Raw genomic sequence first — 22,174 nt, forward strand, 5'->3', positions numbered from 1 at the left:
CCAAATTTGACAATTTGCGAGTTAATTACTGTAGTAATGAAATTAAATTTGAAGCCCTATAACCTCTCAGGGACGTAACTTAGTATAAAAGTAAATTGCATCCAATCGTCATATTTTGGGCTTCCCATAGGCCTCTATTCTTGCTCTATGTCGGTTTTTATACGGGACACCCTGTATATATACTTCTTACGTTTACAAAATACTGATGTTGACGAATAGAATAGGTAGAAGGTAGAGGAGCATGTCCTGTGAATCTCTTTTTGTGAAATTTATAGGGAATCATCTGTATGTGATGTAATATGTATCGAATTTTTTCATATATCGATACTTTATAATCGATTATTTCGATACCTAAGTACCGATACTTCGATGAGTAAAAAATAATCCTAGGGAATAAAATAGTTGATAGAAAAACTTTTTTTCATATTAAAGCTGAGCTTTGGACTAGTAGCCCATTAAAAAAATTTAGAAGAGTTCAATCGTTTGATCTATTTAACCATCTGTGTGCCCATCTGTTGTTCAAGATATAAAAAGTAGTACATTAGAGTTTGAAGGTGCTACTTTCCATTCAAAGTAAAAATTTGGTTTTCATTAAGACTTATATTAACTTCCGAGAGTCAAGAGAAAAATTTCGGGGGGGTGGTCAAAGATATGAAAAGTGTGATAACTAAGGAAAACACATTTTTTGCCAAAAATTTATTTGATTCGTCAATATAACTTCTCCATGTCGTGCTTATAAAAGATTTGCCTTTTACCTCAAAATAAGCTTTAGTTTCAGCTATTGCTTCTTCATTGGCCAAATCTGACCCCAGGAGTCATTAGGGTCCAGATCTGGACTATATGATGGATGAGAAAGCAATTTAACCATAGTTGCCATCGACTTGTGAATTAGTGCATTGTCTTGGTAAAATAGTTGTTTTTTCTTCGACATATGAGGCCGCTTTTTCTTGATTTTTGTTCTCAAACAATCCAACAACTCTGGTATTCGCTATTGATTGTCTGTACCTGATACTAAAGCCATAACCTTTCCATCTGAACTTTTCGTTTTTGGACGCTTCGAACGTAGTTCCGGCTTGCATGCCACTCAGGTGATGATCGTTTTGATTCCGGAGTAAAGTGATGGATCTATGTTTCATCCATTATTACAAAATCTGATTTATTACACATAAACATGGTCAAACACTGCTCTGCATCATCAACAAGTTGTTTTTGATGGACCGTGAGTAAACGCGGCATCCACTTTAAAAACAGCTTTCGTATGGTCAAATGTACTTTCATAATTGTAAACACATTGCCTTCTGATATATTTACTGCTTCGGCTATCTCACTCAGTTTCAATTTACGATTAGATTTAACCAATTTGTGGACATTTTTGATGTTTTCTGAAGTAACTACCTCAATTGGACGAACAGAAAGTTCACCATCATCGGTGTCTGTACGACCACGTTCAAATTCAACAAATCAATAACAAATGGAACAGAGGCTAAATAAAACTTTTAAAGCTATTGTTGAGCTTATACGGTATTTTTTACTAAAAATTTTGAAACCATTGTTTTGAAAATAACAAAAGTAGCTTTAGTTAAATGGCTGTCACTTTTTTCTTTCCAATCGAATTTTACACATAATCTTTTGAAAGTTGATACTTCACAAACGTCATATGGATTTGACAATGAGTGATGTTTTATTTATGATTATTGACATTGACATTGACATTGACATTGACATTGACATTGACATTGACATTGACATTGACATTGACATTGACATTGACATTGACATTGACATTGACATTGACATTTACTTATAGTCCGATCTCCGTTCTTTGTGCATCTTGCAGCCAAAATGAATTAAGCTAAGTTGTATAATAAAATAAAAATATAATAACAGAATTCTATTTTTGACTCTACTTTTTCAGAAAGTAGATAGTTTTTCAATAAAGAATACTCGAAAAAATAAATGGAAATTACCATATATACAATGTCAAAATAACAAATAATTTCGCGTATTAAAGTGAATATTATTGTTATACTTTTTTCCAAAAAAGTGTTTCATTAAAAATACTAATGCTGACGTTATCGATAAAAAGGAAGATTGTTGTTATAGTGTCCCCAACATCTACCAAAGGAACTAACGAGACAAAATTTATGTCATAATATTTAAAATAATTTTTTGTGGTGCAAAAATAAACATTTAATTATTTTTATCTTAAACTATCAGACGCATGTGGTATGTCAAGGCCCTTCTAAATAAAATTAAATAAAAGGATTATAACAAAATGTAGATAAGAATTTGCTAGATCATAGTCTAATGTTCCAATTTTCTGCAACATATTATATTAATATTCATATTAATTTACAGGGTGATGAAGAAGATATCACATATACAAAAGTTGCTATTGAAGTTTTGAGATAGACAAATAAAAAAAAATATTTATAATCGAATATTGCTTTATTGTTTTTTAAAATTTTCTTCATTAAGATCAATACACCAGGGTTGCCAACTCCTGTTCACAGAAATCCGGGACACGCAGCATTTATCTTGTTTAAAGTTAGACAAAAAATCAGTACAACTCATCTCTAAATTTAAAGTTATGATAACGTCGACTCTTGTCAAATATTTTCGACATAGATACTAAAAGAAAGTAGGACAAAATTGTTTTTAGCGCAGCTAAAGTCGCTTTTATTGGTACTAATGAAAATCTGACCCAATTTCTCCTGAATCGTCAAAGTTGAACGGCTTATAACTACAGCTACAGAGATGAACGCCATTTCAATTTAGTAGCAAAGCATCAATTCTCCTGTTACATTTTTACTGTTTAACTACCAAATCTGGAACCATCCGTGTTCCGAGGGTAGACAAGGCGGGACACGGGACGAGCGAATGGAAATAGGGACTGTCCCGGGGATCCGAGACTGTTGGCAACCGTGCAATACATCTGTATCCTGCGTTTGAGCCAAATATCGAAGCATTTTTCCCATTCCGATTGAGGTACCTCCAAAACATGTGATTTGAAGGCATCAACGGCTTCTAAAGGTGTAAGAAAAACGTTGACTTCGCAATTTATTTTTGATAAATCATTGGGTGCCAAACAAGGACTGTACGGCGTTTGGATGTTTTGATTGTTCAAAAACGTTTTGGTTTGAATTTATGTATTCGCATTTTCGTGGTGGAGAATGATTCGTTTCCTGCGATTTTTTTGAAAACTTCTGGCCAAAAAATCATAGTGCATCATTCAGAATTGACAGTTTTACGTTGCTCTAATGGAACGGATGCGACAAGTCAAGTTATTCCTTAAAAACAGGCGACCATTTGCTTCGATGTGCCAACTTTTGTTGGATTTGGTTCATACATTCGATTGTTGTTTAGTCGTGATTCATGATTCTTCGGCTATCATGAATTTTTTCAGCATTTTTGACAGCCAAATGCTCATGCAATATCAAATGTATACGAGTGGAACTAATGCTCAAATATGCTTCTATGTTTGCTGGCAAAACAGCCGATTTTGAATGACTTTTACGCTTTAGCTTTAAAAGTTTTATTTAGCCTCTGTTCCATTTGTTATTGATTTTTTGAATTTAAACGTGGTCGTACAGACACCGATGATGGTGAACTTTGTGTTCGTCCAATTGAGGTAGTTACTTCAGAAAACATCAAAAATGTCCACAAATTGGTTAAATCTAATCGTAAATTGAAACTGAGTGAGATAGCTGAAGCAGTAAATATATCAGAAGGCAATGTGTTTACAATTATGCAAGTACATTTGACCATACGAAAGCTGTTTTTAAAGTGGACGCCAAATTATTTGTTATTTTGACATTGTATATATGGTAATTTCCATTTTTTTTCGAGTATTCTTTATTGAAAAACTATCTACTTTCTGAAAAAGTAGAGTCAAAAATAGAATTCTGTTATTATTTTTATTTTAATATACAACTTAGCTTAAATCATTTTGGCTGCAAGATGCACAAAGAACGGAGATCGCACTATAAGTAAATGTCAATGTGAATGTCAATGTCAATAATCATAAATAAAACATCACTCATTGTCAAATCCATATGACGTTTGTGAAGTACCAACTTTCAAAAGATTATGTGTAAAATTCGATTGGACAGAAAAAAGTGACAGCCATTTAACTAAAGCTACTTTTGTTATTTACAAAACAATGGTTTCAAAATTTTTAGTAAAAAATACCGTATAAGCTCAACAATAGCTTTAAAAGTTTTATTTAGCCTCTGTTCCATTTGTTATTGATTTGTTGAATTTGAACGTGGTCGTACAGACACCGATGATGGTGAACTTTCTGTTCGTCCAATTGAGGTAGTTACTTCAGAAAACATCAAAAATGTCCACAAATTGGTTAAATCTAATCGTAAATTGAAACTGAGTGAGATAGCCGAAGCAGTAAATATATCAGAAGGCAATGTGTTTACAATTATGAAAGTACATTTGACCATACGAAAGCTGTTTTTAAAGTGGATGCCGCGTTTACTCACGGTCCATCAAAAACAACTTGTTGATGATGCAGAACAGTGTTTGACCATGTTTATGCGTAATAAATCAGATTTTGTAATAATGGATGAAACATAGATCCATCACTTTACTCCGGAATTAAAACGATCATCACCTGAGTGGCATGCAAGCCGGTGAACTACGTCCGAAGCGTCCAAAAGCGAAAAGTTCAGATGGAAAGGTTATGGCTTTAGTATCAGGTACAGACAATCAATAGCGAATACCAGAGTTGTTGGATTGTCTTTAAGTGGGATTTGTACTGCTTCACTCACATCCAAATTGTTTTAATCATCGCTACTCCTCAATTTCATGTCTTCACATCCGGCTACCTGGTAGGGTAGGTATATAATGTAGACATCCAGCTACCTAGCCAAGTACCAAGATTTTTATATTATACCAAGACTCCAGTAAAGTTAATTGAGAATTTAGCATTAACAAAGACGTTGATGACTGAAACCATGAGCCTCGCGGTGAGAAACACTCTTGGCTATTATCAAAGACGTTGACTAATAGAACCATGTCTATCAAGATGAAAAATTCCTGGATCTTCATTACTAAAGCCTCTAAAAAATGGTAACTGTCCAATAAATTCCATTTTATAAGTAAACTTCATGAATGGACATCTTGAATTAAGTTTAAAAATGAAATCCTCTACATTTCGTCTAAAATATATCCACAAAACCGTACCATACCATTGCAAAAGAAAACTTAAACTCTTGACTGAAAATACTACCAACAGTTGTTCGTTCGTATTGTTTGTAAAATTCGTTTTTGTACTCAAAATAGTTTTCCTCCATATATCTTTCCATACATTCTACGACGTATTGTCAAAAAAATATTTTTAAAGTTCTAGTTATTCGTATTGTAAATCTCAAACAGAGGGTGCACGCATTTAAAATTCTTCCCAAACAATATAATAAAATTCTAAATACTAATACAAGTAGTATTAGAAAGTTGTAGACAGTTGTAAACTTCGTTTCAATGTAAAGAAAAAATTTGTAATCATAATTTCCAAAAAAATTTTGCCAAAAAAACGGGAATTTGAGCCCACGACCGGCGAATCCGGAGGTTGATGTCTTAAGGCTGGCACACACGGCAGCAGGACGCGTGTCGGTTGAAATTTGTGATATTTTTTACGAGTTTTAGCAATGTTTGTTTTTTGCTACTAAATTGGTAATAATTTCGGTTACAAAATCGGAAGAGCTTATTGAAGAAGTGAGGAAGTAGAAAGTATTGAAGAAGAATGTACGCAAAATCTACGTTTTCCTCTGTTCTCCATGAAATCTCTCCGGTTTTCTGCATCTTCCTGTTCTAAACAAATTGCCACCATGGCTAAATCACAATTGATAAAATTTTTGAACATTTTGCACCTAAAACCTTTTGCGATTTCAATTGAATCGAGACTGGCGACAGTGGCGAATGTATCGACCTTGTATTTCCCATGTCTTAAATGAAGAATATTTTTTGAAAAACAAAAAAAATCTTATTTCAGTATTCATGAACAAAAAACTGGTTTTCTTGTACGACCTCCGATTTTTTTACTTATAATGTTACTCCCCATTCGTCGGCAGACATATTTTGCATCGTCATCATGTCTGAGCAGCTGCTTAGTAATCTTTTCTTCAAACTACCAGTGACGTGCATTTCCTATTTTTTAATTAACTCGGTGTAATTAATTCAAATATCTAATATTTCTTGGTTTGTTCATCATCCTATTATAAAATAACGTATCAATAATAAAGTAAAAATGCTTTGCTCGGTATTTCGTGTTTTTTAGAAATTATGTTCAAAATACGAATTACATACTGATGACTGATGAAATATGAATAATTTTTCAATTTTACCGAGTATGTAGTTATTTAAATGATAAATAATGTGTGCAATTAGTTTAATATTATATTAGAAACAAATACTTAGAGATAGAGAAATGCTTTATTGTCAAATAATTATTATAATTTGTAGAAAAAAGCTTGTAAAAATTAAAAAACAAACATAAAAATAACTAAATAAAGATACAAATAAAATAAAATTTCAAAATACCGAAGAAAACCACAATGAATAAAAAAATTTAGTCGTTTAAAGAGTAGTAGCAGTTTCCAGTAAATATGCCCTCAAATTATTGCGGAATGCGAATATCGATTGGATTTCAATTGGCAAGTGATTGTGCATTTTATTTGTATTGTAAAATATTGAGCGCTTAACTAATTCTGAACGTGGATCGTGCTCCGCGTTACTAAGTGAATAGCCGTGCAACGATCTTTCTGAAATTGGAGAAGCGTGCTTAAAAATCAGGCAAACGGATTCAAAGATAAATAAAAATAAAGCAGCTCTCTTTTGTAGTTTGGAGATTCGTTCAAATTGAGTCGCACCACACGTACCACACAGAAGGGAAGGACATATCGGAGATGCGACTCAATAAGGGCATAACAAACTGTTAAGGAGGTGGATAAGTTTAGTTATTTGGAAACTAATCTCAGCTCAAAACAGAAGGAACTTCATTCCGCAATATGTAACTCCCATTTCAAGGATTTGTCCACAACAAGCTCTAAGAATATTACAAATTTAATGACATGGTGATCTAATTTGTGTGTGTGTGTGTGTGAATTTTTTACTATGAGACTTGCCCCATTGCATAATCCTTCTGATACTAAATTACGCAACAACATTATTATTTTTCTTTCCATTTTAGCACGTGTGGTCGCAAGTCTGAAACGTTGACACTATAAAAAATCCTGTTGTAAATGCAACCGCTCCTTCAGGCTGATATTTCATTAAATCATGGCTATGATAGATTTTGTACTGTCCAGGAAATTTTGGCATTTATATCATCATTAATTTTTTCAACATCTTTGTTAAGAGACGCGATTATTGCTCTGCCTTTCATCCCCTCATAATCACCATTAGCTACGGGGTTACTAAGTTTCATTCAATAAGATTATTACTTGAAATGATATTCTGTGGCAATTCAATTTCTTCCATAGTATTTAGGGTCAGTTCATCGTTGCCTAATTTTAGTAAATAATCAGGAAATTGTCGTTGCTCTTTATCTGTATATCTTACAGGATCATACAGTTTTCTTTGCCGCATCCCATACTTTTCTATCTAACGCTCCTTTCCCTGGATAGCTCTGTCTTTCATATTTTGTTCAATTCCTTCCTTCCAGGTCCCTGAGGGTCAATTCTTCCTTTGGCCATCCATACGTTAAAATAGATTCCAATATGACTTTGGATATTGCCTTTTTCGTGTTTAGTTTAATTTTTTCTGTCCACAGCAATGAGTTCAGAATTTGTGTAGCTTTTTTCTCTATTTCTTATATCGTCTTTTGTTGTTTCATCTTTCGAAATTATGTTTTCTAGTTATTTGAATTGTCTACATAGTCTAAACCTATTTATTTGAAGTTCGGGATCTCGTTGTGTGTTTCCTACCGGCAGATATTCAGTTTTTGACTTTTTCATATTCAAAACCCATTTTGCATATTCGCCGTTCAACTTTCTCAGCATATAATCAGCATCTATATCAACGCGCAAATTTTATTCCGGTTTAAAAGTGTTTAAAATGGTTCGTAAGGAGCATCGCTTGATAGAAAAATCTAATACTTAAGTCTGAATAACACGAAATTTTCTAAAGAAGAATCTTAGTCGATTTATCACTCCCGAAACCCCGTGTATACTAAATTCGATGAAAACACTTAGCAGCAAAGCAATAAATACTGTTTTGGTTAATTTTTCAAAGGTGTATTTGCAAAAATCATCGCCTCGTATAAATCAGCATTAAATTCTTGTTGTTCCAAGCTTGGAATAGCTCCTGATTCAAATATTAACCAGGACGAAATTGTCTTTGGTATTTTCAAAAACAAAAACACTTTTACCCAAAAACTGAGCATTTATATGGATCGACTAACGGATGGAGTGTTGAAGGGATGATGGAATAAAATTGAAAAACATCAACCCCCACCGCATCTATTGAGAAAATCGTTAGAAGTCTTCAATTGATTACCTGATCTTCAGGGTTAAGCCGGAAAGGAGTGCAAACCAGATCGTAATGAGTCACATTAGGACACCTACATGAAGAATTAAGAAGTTTAGTTATTTCGATACCAAGTATTCTAAATATGCATATGTACGGTGTCAAGATGAACACACTGTTTACACCAACACAATTACACTGACGCGCGTTTCGATAACCAAATTATCGTCTTCAGACACTGAAGGTAAACTTTACTTTACTTCACAGTTTACCTACAGTCTCTGAAGATGATAACTCGGTTATCGCGTCAGACAGTGTAATTGTTGGTGTAGTGGTGATGTAAACAGTGTGTTCAGTATGAATTCCAGAAATTCCAACTTGAACATATTGCAATGATGTTTTTTTGATGTGGCATTTTGAACATCAAATATTTTCACATCAGTGCCACTAAGAAAATGTGCAATCAAGATAAATTGAAATCCAAGGGTGAGATATCAAGCGAGTATGGTGGTTGAGACAATAATTTTTTCCAACTCTCATTGTTATTCTCGAATCGAATATTTTTATGATTAGAAAATGATTTTAGATCCTTTCACCTTAATCCTTGTTGATATTTCATGTTTTCATGTACTGAATAATACATGAACTTAATAATTAGTCGTCACCTGTTATATTCAACAACATAGTTCAATGTCAAGTATTGTTTTTAAATAACAGTGTAGGCTACTATTGTATTAAATATTATTATAAATTATTCGTGCTACTAATCATTGTTAAGTAGATTTCACGTAACTACAGGGTGTATCAACAAACTTCGGTGCAAAGATTATTTTGAGAGATATAAAAATATGTTTGTGCGAAAATTATAGTTGAACCGACACCCTGTAGATTACTGTACTGGATGTGTAACTAAAAACGGAATACCTGAGGAACGGATTAACAACTTCAGGAAAAAAATTTACCAAAATGGGACCGAGAAATACTTGGAAATTATTTTCAGAATTTCAGGTTCACCACTATAAGGCGTATTTGGAAATATAAAATTAAAAAGAGAAAAATTTTCAAAATTTACTCAATTAAATGACACTTTATATACGATAATCGAATTATTTAAAAAATTCTGTGCATTTCTCATTCACAAGTTTTAGTATATAACTTCGAATAAGAGGTAGAGGAAAGTGGGAACTTCGTTGTGAAAACATGTCTATAAGTCCGGGTCTGCTTAGGCCCCTTTCACACCAAACGAATCCGAATCAATCGGAATCACTCCGAATCAAGTCTGATTCGTCATCTCCACTCTTTCACACCAGCTGAATCAACCTGAATCTAAAAAAATCCTTTTTCCGCCAAAAAATCCGCCAATTTTCCTCCACACAGAAGATATGAGATTTCTGTTGCTGTGATTTTTATCACTGACGTCATAAATCGCACTATTTTCATTGACTTTTAAAATTAATAACTCCACGTCCATCTCGTATGGTTGTTGATTCAAGATTGACCGGACGAGGAATCTGACAGTTTGAATCAAGTGCGACCTCGAATCAAATCTGATTGAACCAGATTCGTCCGGTCTGAAGGAGCGCTCGAAGCCGAATCTTGGTCAATCAGATTCAACTCGATTCGGAGTGATTCTGATTGATTCGGATTCGTTTGGTGTGAAAGGGCCCTTAACCGAATTTTATAAACTAGGTAGAACTAGGACATTCTCCTAGTTCTATCGAAGGAATTCAATGCCGTAAACCATGTTTAACTATTAGATACCTTAGAGAAAGCAGGAATAAGAAAAACTATTCAAATGCTATTTGATTGGTAGAAAACAATCAGTTAGTGTAAAAGAAAGAATTGGAACTCGACTTTGAACCAAGGAATTTCTGTTTGGAAATCGTTGTTTCATTGAATCTGTTAATTCGTGCGCGTGTTAAAGTCAATCTAGTTAAGGGAATTTTCTTTTTACAAATGGTATTAATTTTTAAAAGCAACTAAATATCTTTACCTTGACATTGAATTGTTATACTCTTCTTGGTAGTTGGAACAAGATTGCTTCCTGATAGGGACTTCTGAACCGGATTTCTGAGCTGGATATGTTTCAAATTATTATCGATTTAACATCGAAATATACTTTATTACTTGATATCAATTTCCTTTTGACATTGACATCTATTATACTCTTGATTTTCTTCCGAACTAGAAATGCAAGCACGTCACTTTAGGCTTATACCAGGCTTGTTCATAAAATAAGGTTCCCAGGAAATTTTCATAATGAAAAACATTTTTATTAGCATTAAATCATACATGTTTGGAAAGCTTACACTTTCCTCTGTTTTTCGACATAATTATCGTTCAAATCAATGCATTTTTGCTTGCGGTGTATCATCTTGTTTATGCCTGAGTCGTAGAAGTCTGTCGCCGTTATCAGAAGACAGCTTAATCCCTTTCAGTTCTTCGATGATTGTGAAATGCGTCCCTCCCAAGAGTTTCTTAAATTCAGGGAAGAGATGATGATAATCTCCGGACTGTAATGGGAGTATGTCCATAATTCGCTTCTGGTTGCTAACAGCGTTCCTAGCGTCTGCAGCAGATATCTAAATATCCATGAGCTTTTCGCCAGCATTAAACATCGCAAAACCCTACTTCGGGATAGTCCTTTTTCTCCAAATTTACCCCCCAACACCGTAAACAGTTTTGAACTAATTTAACAGTCAAATTTAAATGAAATTTCTGTTAAACCATCCTCGTACTTATTGTTACAATTATTATGAACGGTTTAAATAAGTTTCTAGTGTAAATGTGATATGAAGCTATGGAAAAGGTCAATATCAGTTTCGAGGTTAACCAGCTACGCATCTTTATCTGACTCAATTTAAATTCGATAAATAAAAATAATTATTATAGCATTAATTAATAGCTGACTATGTTTTAAATCGATTGTATCAAATTTCTATTATAAATATAACAAACTATCAACCAAACACTCCACATATACGAGGATTGTACATAAAATAAAATTCTTAAAGTGCTGCCGAAGTGTAATTTGGTTCCCATTCTTCCATTCTTCCCATTCTGCCCCGGAGAGCTGTTAACAATTTTTATTCTTTTTTTGGTATACGTTAAAAATTGGAGCTTCCACTTGATTCTCACACCAGACGCGAATTATGCTCTGTGAGGTGTATGTACAACATACAAAGACAGATGTCCAAGTCGAACAACGTTCTGGCCGACCATCGTTTACGGACGAAGTTATTCGCTAAAGTTGAAGAAGTAATTTTGAAATATCAAAAGGTTCGGGACATCAGCGAGACGATTCCTGATGACAGCAAGGTAAGTATTCCACAACCGACGAAGAGCTGATGGATTGAAATCCATTGTGACAGGTGATGATACGTGGACAAGCCCGGAACGGAACGACAATCACCTGAATTTTCCAACGAAACCCACAAAATTCCAATGATAGCTGTAAGATTGTGACAACTATTTTTTGGCATAAAAAAGGCATGTTTGTCTGGAATAACAATTAACGTAGATTAATATTGTGAAATTTTGTGACGCTTATGAAGAGCTATTGGAAAAAAACGAAGAGGCTGACTTCTGGAATTTTTCTGATCCACGACAATGCCTGTCTCCATAACGCTCGTGTAAAACAATGACTCTTTTAACAACTTCAATGGGACATTGACAACCATCAAACCGTCCCAACCTAGCTCCAAGTGATTTTCATCTTTCTTCTGAACTGTGACTAGGAGGACGGTGCCATGCCAATAACATGTTTCTTATTGTGATTCGTTAGGGTCCTAATTTTATGGATTCATTCAATCAAAAATTCGCACAAAATCACAAAAATCTATCTTCTTGTCGAGGGGATATAAGTTTGAAACACCCTGCATTTATTTTTAAGTAATTAAAGGATATTAAAAAAAATTCTTTTAGATTTTCACGTGAAACATAATGATTTCCTGTTGTGTTAACCTCAATTAAGAGTCAGTTAATTTCGTCTATTCAGATGTTCCTTGGTCTTCCTCTACTTCTGGCAACTTTTCAAAATGTCCCAGGCAGAACGAGAGGCATAATTTTTCAAAAATTCAAAAACGTGATGGAAAAAAATTGTGGATTTCAATTTCTTAGTCACGTAGCCAATATTTTAGAGGAAGAATTCACTTAATCCATTAATTGGGATCCTGTAAATATAAAGACAAAATTTTTTAGAGAAAGAAATGCTTTATTGTCAAAAAATTGTAGACAAAAGCTTGTAAAAACTAAAAAAATAACTAAATAAAGATACAAATCAAATCAAATTTCAATATACAGAAGAAAACCACAATAAATACAAAAATTATAGTTAATTTAATAGGTAATAATTAGTATATAAGTTAAATATTCTTATTAGAAGTAATTTACAGACTGTAAGGCACTTTCCAGTAGAAATACACTTAAATTATTGCGGAATGAGGCAAAAGATGATATCGATTTGATTTCAATTGGCAAGTGATTGTGCATTTTTTTGCATTGTACAATATTGTAACTCCACGACAAGCCCTAAGAATTTTGTTTGTTTATAAAAAAGGCAATAATGTTGTTTTATAAGATAAAACTTTGGTTTTAGAAACATTGAGAGAGAAGATACTAGAATCGCACTATGATTTAAGGATAATTAGGTCACTAGATATGGTCCCTATGAAGTGCCGTGAGATCAGGGTTGCTCCAAGAGAAACTAGTCTGGAAGTAAATATATTTTGCCACTGATTGCCACTAGATAGGCCACTAGATAAACATAAGAAACAAAATAGGGCCCAGTACTGAGCCTTGTCGTATTCCACATTCTATTGGCTTGTATCAACCCTTACAAGCTGACTAATGTTGGTTAGGTATGACTTGCGAGAGGTGCTTCCCCGTAGTTCTGCACTTTGTTGATTAAAATATTATGATTAACACAATCGACAGTCTTAGAAAAACCGCAAAAAATTGCAGTGGAGTGATTGCTGTTTAGGCTGGAGTAGACATTATTTAGTAGTATAGCATTAGTTACTTAAAAACTCAAATTCAAGGTTTAATTGAGTCCGTTTTTATAACTAACCACAATGTATTTTATGTAATAAACGCATATTCAGCTTTAGCTATGTACCCAATTAAAAAAAATGAATTGTTTGTTTATTTGATATGATAATTTTTTGCATATCTTGTCTTAATGATTTGCATATTTATGTGCATATTTTGGGTTTCCCATTTGCTTATTGGGGTTTCCTCATTCATAAAAATTGCGATATATTTTCAAATAAAGTATAACAAAACCGTTTAATCAATTTATTTTTTATTACAGTCTCTGGGAAATCATGAGTTCGATAAAGGACCAGACGAATTAGTAAGATTTTTACAAAAAGTAACGTTTCCAACAGTAACTTGCAATTTAAATTTATCACAAGAACCAACACTTCAACCTTACGTGAAAAATTACGTCGTTATAGAAAAAGCAGGAAGAAAAATCGGTATAATAGGTGAGTGTTTTATATTTAGTGAAAATACTTGTAAGTCCGGTTCTGCAAACTGATCTCGTTTGAAAGAACTTTTATCCAGAAATACAAAGTAAATAAATTCTAAGCAATTTTATTAGCAACGTGAAGGCTGCTGGAGGGCCCTGCTGAATATACATTAGAGATATTGTGATTTCTCTTGACTAATTTAACTAGAAGTATAAAAGTTTAAGAAGGTCTTCTAAAAGTAAAAGTAAATTAAAATATTATGTCGATGTCTTTTTCTGTCCCAAAATATCTTAAGAAATGTGTAGGCTGCACACTGTTGAGTTTTTCGGAAAAGATGTATTACGATTTACGTTATTTTACAATCAGCTAATTTAAAGTAATAAAATTAAAAATATGTAAACTTTAAATAAATAATAACAAAGTAATATAAAATTATCAACATTTTTTCAATTTTTATCTCAACTAATTATACAATAAAATAAATATATTCTTCTGTTAATCTTATCATAAATTTTCTAGGGCGAAATAAAAATATTTTATGTAGTAATTTTTTTTTTGATGACGCCATCTGTACATACCGAAAGTTGCGTTTTGAGTGTTCCATGTAGTGAAAGTGACAGTTACGTACTGCAAAACACTTTCGGGACGCACTTCAATGTTGACAGTTGACAGATTCACTTCGATGATTTTTTATAATTCTCTATGATTTATTTTCTTTCCTGAGTGTAATTGAAAAAGTTTTAGATGTTATGCGTCGTATAAAAAATGTTGTGTATGCTGCGCCTGAATTACTACTTTGTTGGATGTGTCTGAAAACAGACGAGTAGCATTTTCAGTCCTTGGCATACAAATAACTATTACCGGCTTCCAACACGTGAAAATAACTTATTTTTTTTTATATTTATGCAAACAAAAACTTCTTTTCATTAGTAATAAACCCTGATTAGTGAAATCATAAAAAATATGGTCCCAAAAGAATATAATTTGAAAATTTATCAACTTATAGAACAACCTGTAAATTATAAAATTATTTTACGCTTTAAGAAATCTAAACACAGAATTTGCAAGTATACACAGTTAAAATAACGGTCAAAAGTTTTTGCCCACCCTGTAGTTTGCGTGATACACAACAAATAAAAACAAAACGATCTATTTTGATATTGCAAAGAACATATATAGATAAAACTTTAGTAATAATATAAACTGCAGTCTAACCTAACCTAACCTAACCTAACCTAACCTAAAATTGTTAAATATTTTTGATCCATCTATATAATTTCCTTTTGCTTTTATTATTTTTTTTTCTGCACAATTTTGGCATTCTTTGCAATAATTTTAATAAATCGTCTATTTGGTTCCATTCGTTTTTTATGATATTCCAAAGATGTCAAGTGGAATTAACACACTGCTTGCTGATTTCCCTGTCCAATTTGTCCCATAATAACTCAATCGAGTTGAGGTCGGGCGACTGTGACGGCCAAATCATCACTTCCTTTCCAATTCTTTCATATACTCCTCGCAATCGCAGAACGCTCGGGATCGTTGTCATGCTAGAAGATAAATTTTCTACCGATTCGGCGTTGGTGATAATATACTACATTTTTCTTTAACATTTTCTATAGCCTGGTTTCTTCAAAATCCCTTCAGTTTTTGTCCTTTCTCTAAAGCATCCCCAAACCATCACTGAGTGTCCAACGTGTTTCATCTTTGACCTGCGCAAAACCACTTTTCTTTAATGGTAGGTCCACACGATACAGACTTCCATAAAATTCTATAGAATTTTGTCTGTGCAAACTAGACAGTACAGGCAAATGTCGGTGCGATCCAAAAGTCGGAATATGCATGTAAGTCTGCGTATTTATCGTATCTAAGAAATTTAAATTGTATTTTCGAACGAAACTAACGAACGAACGTGAAATCACGATTATCATCACAAGCTAATTCACTTGTTAAATTTATATGCGAATACCTAGATCGCTGTAATAACCCCTTTTTATTCCATACAGATCTTTTTTTATAAGTTCTTTTTCTTCTTCTCTAACAATAATGCAAGCGGATGCTAATAATAATTGACGTTTTCTTTGCAATAAAATTTTATCCATATTTAGGCACAACTCTTTCCACTGAAGATCTCAACAATTCTGATACCGGAAACTTTTAGAAGACTGGAACAGACATTCTATCCAAATGTTTGGATAAATTTTTTCACTTCGACTTCATAGTCTGTACAGAAATGTGTACGAACAAAAGTCTGTATCGTGTGGACCCACCATTAGACCCAAAAACCGCAAACTTCGAATTATCACTTCGTAAACCTCTCTCCCACTATTGAAACTTCTTAATTCTATTTTTACGTCTTCGAACCTGCCACCACTTCCAAAAAGACCAGCTTCTCTCAATCTCCTTTCCACTGTAGAAGTGGTTAATGCACGAGTTTCAACTGATAGTTCTTTGGTTTCATCCCTTTCAAAACCTACAAGTCTGAATTTTCCAGACTTAAAAACAAAAAGATGTCTTTGTCCATAAAGTATAAATCGCAGCACGTTCTTGGGTCTCACTGGGAAGTTTAATGAATAGATAATGGGGTGGGCAAAAACTTGTGATCGGTAGTTTAGATTGATTGTTTAATTAACACCAGAAAAAGCTTGACTCAAATATTTATTAAAAAGTATATCGAATAAGTTGAAAAATGTATATTCCATTTCTGTTAAAACAAAAATGGTGTTGTTGTTGACGACGTCGTGGATCTTGGCCTACTCAACGAAAAGTCGGGAATTTAAACAAACTCTGAACAGAGTACAAGAGAGTTTTGGTTTTGCAACCTCGAAGGAGTCGCTCCGCGGATACCTCGGCAAATATCGCGGCGAGGCAAACAAAAGCCTTGAATAGTAGTGTACATTTTCTTTTCGAATTTTCTTTGAACAAGTTTGGCTGATTTTAGGCTTTGTGGTTGTTTAATATAATCGGTCCCTTCATTACTACGAGGGTTGCTACTTAAGTTCTCAGATATGACCAGATTGATGTGTGAACCCATTTTTAAAGTTGAAGCACCATCTCGAGCGACCCGACCGTGTTTTGGAAGTTTTCCGAATGAATTTCATGAAGGTGGTGTTGTGCCAGGAAACATCGATACATAATTTGACAATCGCTTAAAAAAGCCATGTCAACAGGTGCTAAGAAATATTGGGGAAATTGACGAATCATGGATCTATGCATATGAACCCGACGAGCCCAATTTAATTTCGAAACAAATGGTTGCCTGTCTTTTCGGAATAACTGTACATTAGAGCAACGTAACACGGTCAATTCTGAATGGTACACCAGCATCAGTTGAAACAAGAGTCAAAACATCGAATTGATGGGCACAGTTTAGCATAGGATGTTTCTTCTTATTCCCGCAGATCAAAAATAAATTACGAGGCCAACGTTTTCCTACACTTAAAATGTTAATGTTGATTTTAATAGAGAATATTTTGAAAAACAATAAAGCCATATTCAATTATAAATATTCGTTTTTATTTGTCTAACTCTAAACTTAAGTAGCAACTTTCGTAAACTCAACAGTTAGGACAAGGTTTGGCACTTTCACAGTTAAACGTGAAAGATTTTTTTGCTCCGTTTTTGAGATATTTGTTTTTTGTAGGTAGAAGTCATATATTTATACGTTAATGTTGACTAGTTTCATCTGGGATAATATTTAGAAATAAGTACAGTGAAAACAGAAGCTGTAGACACAGATTAATCTAGAATTTGATTCCAGTAGGTGGAATAGGAGGTGGTAGTGGGCTAAGAACATGTTATATTTTCAGAGGCTCGGGAATGAAAGGCCTATCTACTTTTCGGCATAATACCACAATATCTGTCGAGACCGTAGTCTACAAACCACCGAAGAAAATAGACCCTGTGTTTTGGATCTAAAAAAAGGTTTCTGATTTACGTGAATCGTATTAGTTTTCTGCTTTCTCGTTGTTGTTTTGTAACATCGCTGCCCCCCAATTATTTATTCAACCATTTTGTCTCAAAGATCTGTAATCGTAATATGGCATGTGTATTTTTAGGAGATAATTCTTCGGTGCTTTCCTGTCCTTTTATGCAAGTGCTTATGATTTATTGTTAGTCTTCGATTATGTTTATCTTATTGTCTCGTATGTCCCAAGATCGTGTAATTTTTTAGGTGAGCTTTGGTTCTATATCTTATGAACCCTACAAAAGCATAATTTTCTCTTTTCACCCGTCATTCTCCCTTTTATTTTGTGTTGGCATATTTTGTCGTTCTCGCTAGGTATGTAACCATGAAAGAAGAAGCTTTCTTTATGCTTCCATCTTGGAACGACTGAATATTAATTCTACTCCCATATAAAGTGTAATTTTTGCGATCTAAGTTTTTTTTTCTTCTTTTTTTTTTCAGGATATTTAACTCCAGAAACAGTAAAAATATCTAGCCCTCGGAATACGATATTTCTCGATGAAATCGAAGAAATCAAAAAGTACAGTGAGATATTAGATAGTGAAGGGGTAAAAATTATTATTGCTCTCGGTCATTCCGGTTACCTAAAAGATAAGGAAATAGCAGAAAAAGTACCGTTGGTTGATATAGTTATCGGCGGTCATACCAACACATTTTTGTGGAACGGTGCTCAACCAGACACAGAAGCTATAGAAGGACCGTATCCGACTATGGTTAAACAACCTTCTGGGAAAGTTGTACCTGTTGTACAAGCTTATGCGTATACTAAATATTTAGGTAAGTACTTTTTATTATAATTATAGTTACTAGTGACTCATATTTTCAACGTAGTCAACAAAAGCTCCCAAGACACCCTCTAAATGAAGAGAAATCCGCGGAAACCTTATAGTAACCATAACCTTGATCCCCAACTAAATGTTCGCTGGTAATTTCGATACAATTATCAACATTCCACTCTTGAGCAAAAAAAAATAAACTAAGGCGACACCGCTAATGGCAGTAGCTTCAAAATAATAAAAAATAATGTGATATTTTTTGCTCTCACAGTCCAACAATATATTATGATCGGTAACCAGTATTTTTAAGCTCGTTCACAATAGTTCTAATTAGAGATAACTGACCGTTATAAAAGGTAATCTACCTGGCCCACCACTATCAAACACAACAAAAACAAACAAAAATTCTACCTGAAGCCAGAGTCAACGAAAAGTAGTCAGTGCGCTTAACATGAGTCTGCTGTTTCAAGATTTTACAGTGGTTGCCAACAGATTGGTAACTTTAATCGAAGACGATCTAGATGAAAAATGTGCAGAGATAACCAATTCGTTGTCAGCATACCTAGAAATCAGAATCTTACTTGTATTAACACGCAACAAAAGCTCAAAGAAACGCGAGGAGTGTCTATGAGTGGCTAAATAGCTAACCTTGAAATAAAAAGGGTAGCTACCGACCCCAAATTAATCCTAGCCGATCGAGCACCCCTTCTACGTTTTGCCAGAGGACACAATAATTAGACTGACGAACAATTGGGCTCCTTTCTCTTCTCAAACGAAAGCAGAGTGTGACTGCATGGCAGCCATGGAAGAAGACTAGTTTATAGAAGACCTGGAGAAAAGTTCACGCAACTGCATAAAAGAAAACGTTGCTTTTGAAGGAAGTTCCTGGATGGTATGGGCGGAAGCAAAAACCAAGTTGGTTTGTATTGAAATTGGTAGTGGAGCGGAGAGATCATGTCGCTATTCGTTGTCAGCATACCTAGAAATCAGGATTTTACTTGTATTAACACGCAACAAAAGCTCAAAGAAACGCGAGGAGTGTCTATGAGTGGCTGAACAGCTAACCTTGAAATAAAAAGGGTAGCTACCGACCCCAAATTAATCCTAGCCGATCGAGCACCCCTTCTACGTTTTGTCAGAGGACACAATAATTAGATTGAGGAACAATTGCGCTCCGTTCCCTTCTCAGACGAAAGCAGAGTATGCGTGCATGGTAACCATGGAAGAAGACTAGTTTATAGAAGACCTGGAGAAAGATTCACGCAAAGCTGCATAAAAGAAAACGTTGCTTTTGAAGGAAGTTCCTGGAGAGTATGGGCGGTAAGCAAAAACTAAGTTGGTTTGTATTGAAATTGGTGGTGGAGCGAAGAGATCATGTCGCTATTCGTTGTCAGCATACCTATAAATCAGAATCTTACTTGTATTAACACGCAACAAAAGCTCAAAGAAACGCGAGGAGTGTCTATGAGTGGCTAAATAGCTAACCTTGAAATAAAAAGGGTAGCTACCGACCCCAAATTAATCCTAGCCGATCGAGCACCCCTTCTACGTTTTGTCAGAGGACACAATAATTAGATTGAGGAACAATTGCGCTCCGTTCCCTTCTCAGACGAAAGCAGAGTATGCGTGCATGGTAACCATGGAAGAAGACTAGTTTATAGAAGACCTGGAGAAAGATTCACGCAAAGCTGCATAAAAGAAAACGTTGCTTTTGAAGGAAGTTCCTGGAGAGTATGGGCGGTAAGCAAAAACTAAGTTGGTTTGTATTGAAATTGGTGGTGGAGCGGAGAGATCATGTCGCTATTCGTTGTCAGCATACCTAGAAATCAGGATTTTACTTGTATTAACACGCAACAAAAGCTCAAAGAAACGCGAGGAGTGTCTATGAGTGGCTGAACAGCTAACCTTGAAATAAAAAGGGTAGCTACCGACCCCAAATTAATCCTAGCCGATCGAGCACCCCTTCTACGTTTTGTCAGAGGACACAATAATTAGATTGAGGAACAATTGCGCTCCGTTCCCTTCTCAGACGAAAGCAGAGTATGCGTGCATGGTAACCATGGAAGAAGACTAGTTTATAGAAGACCTGGAGAAAAGTTCACGCAACTGCATAAAAGAAAACGTTGCTTTTGAAGGAAGTTCCTGGAGAGTATGGGCGGTAAGCAAAAACTAAGTTGGTTTGTATTGAAATTGGTGGTGGAGCGAAGAGATCATGTCGCTATTCGTTGTCAGCATACCTAGAAATCAGGATTTTACTTGTATTAACACGCAACAAAAGCTCAAAGAAACGCGAGGAGTGTCTATGAGTGGCTGAACAGCTAACCTTGAAATAAAAAGGGTAGCTACCGACCCCAAATTAATCCTAGCCGATCGAGCACCCCTTCTACGTTTTGTCAGAGGACACAATAATTAGATTGAGGAACAATTGCGCTCCGTTCCCTTCTCAGACGAAAGCAGAGTATGCGTGCATGGTAACCATGGAAGAAGACTAGTTTATAGAAGACCTGGAGAAAAGTTCACGCAACTGCATAAAAGAAAACGTTGCTTTTGAAGGAAGTTCCTGGGGAGTATGGGCGGTAAGCAAAAACTAAGTTGGTTTGTATTGAAATTGGTGGTGGAGCGAAGAGATCATGTCGCTATTCGTTGTCAGCATACCTAGAAATCAGGATTTTACTTGTATTAACACGCAACAAAAGCTCAAAGAAACGCGAGGAGTGTCTATGAGTGGCTAAATAGCTAACCTTGAAATAAAAAGGGTAGCTACCGACCCCAAATTAATCCTAGCCGATCGAGCACCCCTTCTACGTTTTGTCAGAGGACACAATAATTAGATTGAGGAACAATTGCGCTCCGTTCCCTTCTCAGACGAAAGCAGAGTATGCGTGCATGGTAACCATGGAAGAAGACTAGTTTATAGAAGACCTGGAGAAAGATTCACGCAAAGCTGCATAAAAGAAAACGTTGCTTTTGAAGGAAGTTCCTGGAGAGTATGGGCGGTAAGCAAAAACTAAGTTGGTTTGTATTGAAATTGGTGGTGGAGCGAAGAGATCATGTCGCTATTCGTTGTCAGCATACCTATAAATCAGAATCTTACTTGTATTAACACGCAACAAAAGCTCAAAGAAACGCGAGGAGTGTCTATGAGTGGCTAAATAGCTAACCTTGAAATAAAAAGGGTAGCTACCGACCCCAAATTAATCCTAGCCGATCGAGCACCCCTTCTACGTTTTGTCAGAGGACACAATAATTAGATTGAGGAACAATTGCGCTCCGTTCCCTTCTCAGACGAAAGCAGAGTATGCGTGCATGGTAACCATGGAAGAAGACTAGTTTATAGAAGACCTGGAGAAAGATTCACGCAAAGCTGCATAAAAGAAAACGTTGCTTTTGAAGGAAGTTCCTGGAGAGTATGGGCGGTAAGCAAAAACTAAGTTGGTTTGTATTGAAATTGGTGGTGGAGCGAAGAGATCATGTCGCTATTCGTT

At 34.8% G+C, this 22,174-nt stretch overlaps 2 protein-coding genes across 3 annotated transcripts in view; one reads left to right on the forward strand and one right to left on the reverse strand.

Moving 5' to 3' along the window:
* The window catches only part of LOC130902062 (lipase 3-like), a 46,219-nt gene extending 35,018 nt beyond the window's left edge, over positions 1-11,201 (reverse strand). The window contains exon 1 of the mRNA XM_057813869.1: positions 10,469-11,201. The gene's annotated coding sequence lies outside the window, so the exon portion shown is untranslated. The remainder of the gene's footprint in view (positions 1-10,468) is intronic.
* LOC130902059 (protein 5NUC-like) overlaps positions 1-22,174 on the forward strand; it is a 35,777-nt gene that overhangs the window by 3,024 nt on the left and 10,579 nt on the right. For both annotated transcript variants that reach the window (XM_057813863.1, XM_057813864.1), the window contains exons 2-3: positions 13,787-13,961; positions 18,355-18,690. In XM_057813863.1, the coding sequence (XP_057669846.1) occupies positions 13,787-13,961; positions 18,355-18,690 (511 nt within the window). The remainder of the gene's footprint in view (positions 1-13,786; positions 13,962-18,354; positions 18,691-22,174) is intronic.

The sequence above is a fragment of the Diorhabda carinulata genome, chromosome X (assembly GCF_026250575.1).
Source record: "Diorhabda carinulata isolate Delta chromosome X, icDioCari1.1, whole genome shotgun sequence".
Lineage (NCBI taxonomy): Eukaryota > Metazoa > Arthropoda > Insecta > Coleoptera > Chrysomelidae > Diorhabda > Diorhabda carinulata.